Source organism: Sciurus carolinensis, unplaced genomic scaffold, assembly GCF_902686445.1.
Source record: "Sciurus carolinensis unplaced genomic scaffold, mSciCar1.2, whole genome shotgun sequence".
NCBI lineage: Eukaryota > Metazoa > Chordata > Mammalia > Rodentia > Sciuridae > Sciurus > Sciurus carolinensis.
Genome location: NW_025920581.1, coordinates 2,787 through 5,661, shown reverse-complemented (window position 1 = coordinate 5,661; position 2,875 = coordinate 2,787). Strand labels below are relative to the sequence as shown.

Below are 2,875 nucleotides of genomic sequence, written 5' to 3'. Positions count from 1 at the left end.
ATTCCTTTTAAAACCACTGAAGGGGGACAGTGAGAGAAGGAAGTGGGTTTCTTGAACACTGGGGTGATTTGGTGTTTCTCTTTAAGTACTCATGGGAAATTATGTACTAGCTTCCTCTGTTTTCTTTAATATTGTCTGGTGGTGGTCCCCAGCATCATAAAACAACAAAAACAGCAGCAACCAAGGGAGCGATAATCAGAAAACGGTATGTTGGGGGCCTGGCGGGCTGGGCTTAGGGCACGCGGGAGGGAAAGGGCGGGTCCCGGCAGAGCGCCTGGGAGCGCGAGGGCCTGAGCAGCGTCGCCTGCCACAGTGGGCCCCCTCCGCCCGCTCGGCCTGCCGCCACCTCAGCTGTGCCTGGGCCGGACCGGGCCCAGGGAAACGGTGACACTCTTCCCCTTCTTCTACTTGCTGGCTGAGTAAGAACTGGAAACAAGATGTAACTTGCTGGTGGCAGTGCTTAGCCACGAAGATGTACCCACATAAAGTTAGCTATTCAATGCCCAGGAATCAGAAGACATGTATTTGCATCTCTGGTTTTGCCATTTCTTAGTTGACTTGACTTTCACTGAGTATGTTTCTTCATCACTAAAATTGAGGTATTTTTCTTACCATCTATGGAAACATCATAATTCATTTTTCCTAACTGCAATATTAAGAATTATACCAAATTGAAAAGATATGAATGAGTATCCTAAAAAAAGAAAAAGGAAGACTTTACATCCTTCTCGTTATTCAGATTCCTCTGGAATAAGCAGAATTGCAGATGGATTCAATGGGATTTTTTTCTGATCATTGTTATAGTGTCTGCTCTATGAGACAGCTAGACTTAAAATATTTTGACAACAAAGATGATGATTCTGATACTGAGACATCAAATGACTTGCCAAAATTTGCAGATGGAATCAAGGCCAGAAACAGAAATCAGAACTATCTGGTTCCCAGTCCTGTACTTAGAATTATAGACCACACTGCCTTTTCTACAGAAAAATCTGCTGATGTAGAAATTTGTGATGAAGAGTGTGATTCACCCGAATCAGTCAACCAACAAACTCAAGAGGAGAGTCCTATAGAAGTTCACACTGCTGAGGATGTCCCCATTGCTGTAGAAGTGCATGCAATTTCAGAGGATTATGACATAGAGACAGAAAACAATTCTTCCGAGAGTCTCCAAGACCAAACTGATGAAGAACCACCAGCTAAACTTTGTAAAATTCTTGACAAGAGCCAAGCTTTGAATGTGACTGCCCAGCAGAAATGGCCTTTACTGAGAGCTAATAGCAGTGGCCTCTATAAATGTGAACTTTGTGAATTCAATAGTAAATATTTTTCTGATTTAAAACAGCATATGATCCTGAAACATAAACGTACTGATTCAAATGTGTGTCGAGTATGCAAGGAAAGCTTCTCTACCAACATGCTTCTGATCGAACATGCCAAACTACATGAAGAGGATCCCTACATCTGTAAATACTGCGATTACAGAACAGTAATTTTTGAGAACCTCAGCCAGCACATTGCAGACACCCACTTTAGCGATCACTTGTATTGGTGTGAGCAGTGTGACATGCAGTTCTCCTGAAGCAGTGAACTCTACTTACATTTCCAGGAGCACAGCTGTGATGAACAGTACTTGTGTCAGTTCTGTGAACATGAAACGAATGATCCAGAAGACTTGCATAGCCATGTGGTAAATGAGCATGCATGTAAATTAATAGAACTAAGCGATAAGTATAACAATGGAGAACATAGACAATACAGCCTCTTAAGCAAAATTACCTTTGACAAATGTAAGAACTTCTTTGTATGTCAAGTATGTGGTTTTCGGAGTAGACTTCATACAAATGTTAACAGGCATGTTGCTATTGAACATACTAAAATATTTCCTCATGTTTGTGATGATTGTGGGAAGGGCTTTTCAAGCATGCTAGAATATTGCAAGCATTTAATTTCACATTTATCTGAAGGGATTTATTTATGTCAATATTGTGAATATTCAACAGGACAGATCGAAGATCTTAAAATTCATCTAGATTTCAAGCATTCAGCTGACTTACCTCATAAATGTAGTGTTTGCTTGATGAGGTTTGGAAATGAAAGGGAATTAATAAGTCACCTTCCAGTCCATGAAACAACTTGATTATTCTCTTTGACTTACATAATGTTTTTGTAAAATAATAAATTCAACTTTTTTTGAGATGTTAAAAAAAAAAAGAAAACGGTATGTTGAGAACGGAAATGGATTAGGCACAGAGTGGCTTCTCCTTTGTCTGCTTATTTTAAACTCATTAGCACAGTGTTAAAGCATCTGATTAAAATAAATAATTTCATCTGTGTGATTATGAAAAGTGAACAACTAGCATAACACATTCAAAATCCTCAGGGAAAGATAGTTCACCTAGGAATTGAACATCTCTACCTGTCTTCAGGTTCAGTCTGTGCTCGTCTTCTCAATTAGAAAATTAACATTGCAGGCTCTGACAGCCTCCCAAATGCACCTCAGCTAAACCTGGTGTATTGACGGGCAAAGTGAATTGCCAGGAGAGCTGGGCAACTGCAAGGACAGGGAGCTGGAGAGATGGGAGCTGGGAAGTCCAGTGTAGCACCCCTGAAAGTAATGACACAGACAATCGGCTAGGAGCAGCAGAAATAATCTGGATTGTGATGTAAATTGAAAGAGGTTGGGGCAGGGTGGGGAGTGTGAACTGAGAATAGAATCTCTTTTCAACTGTGCTCAGTGATATGCAGAGAATGGAAGTGTGAAGGGAAATTATAAAGCATTTGAGAAGCATCCTGGGAAGGATCTGCAGTCTGTATTTCTCTTAAGCTCCTTAGGAACATGAAATCATGTTGGCTTTGCAGCTGACCCAGATGC

General features: G+C 40.8%; 1 protein-coding gene across 1 annotated transcript; it reads left to right on the top strand.

Moving 5' to 3' along the window:
• The first annotated feature begins 382 nt into the window (after positions 1-382).
• LOC124975850 (zinc finger protein 639-like) lies at positions 383-2,140 on the top strand. The gene is given in 2 exon segments (XM_047538353.1): positions 383-783; positions 785-2,140. Coding segments are annotated over 2 exon segments (1,458 nt in total). The 5' UTR covers positions 383-681.
• Positions 2,141-2,875: the final 735 nt, after the last annotated feature.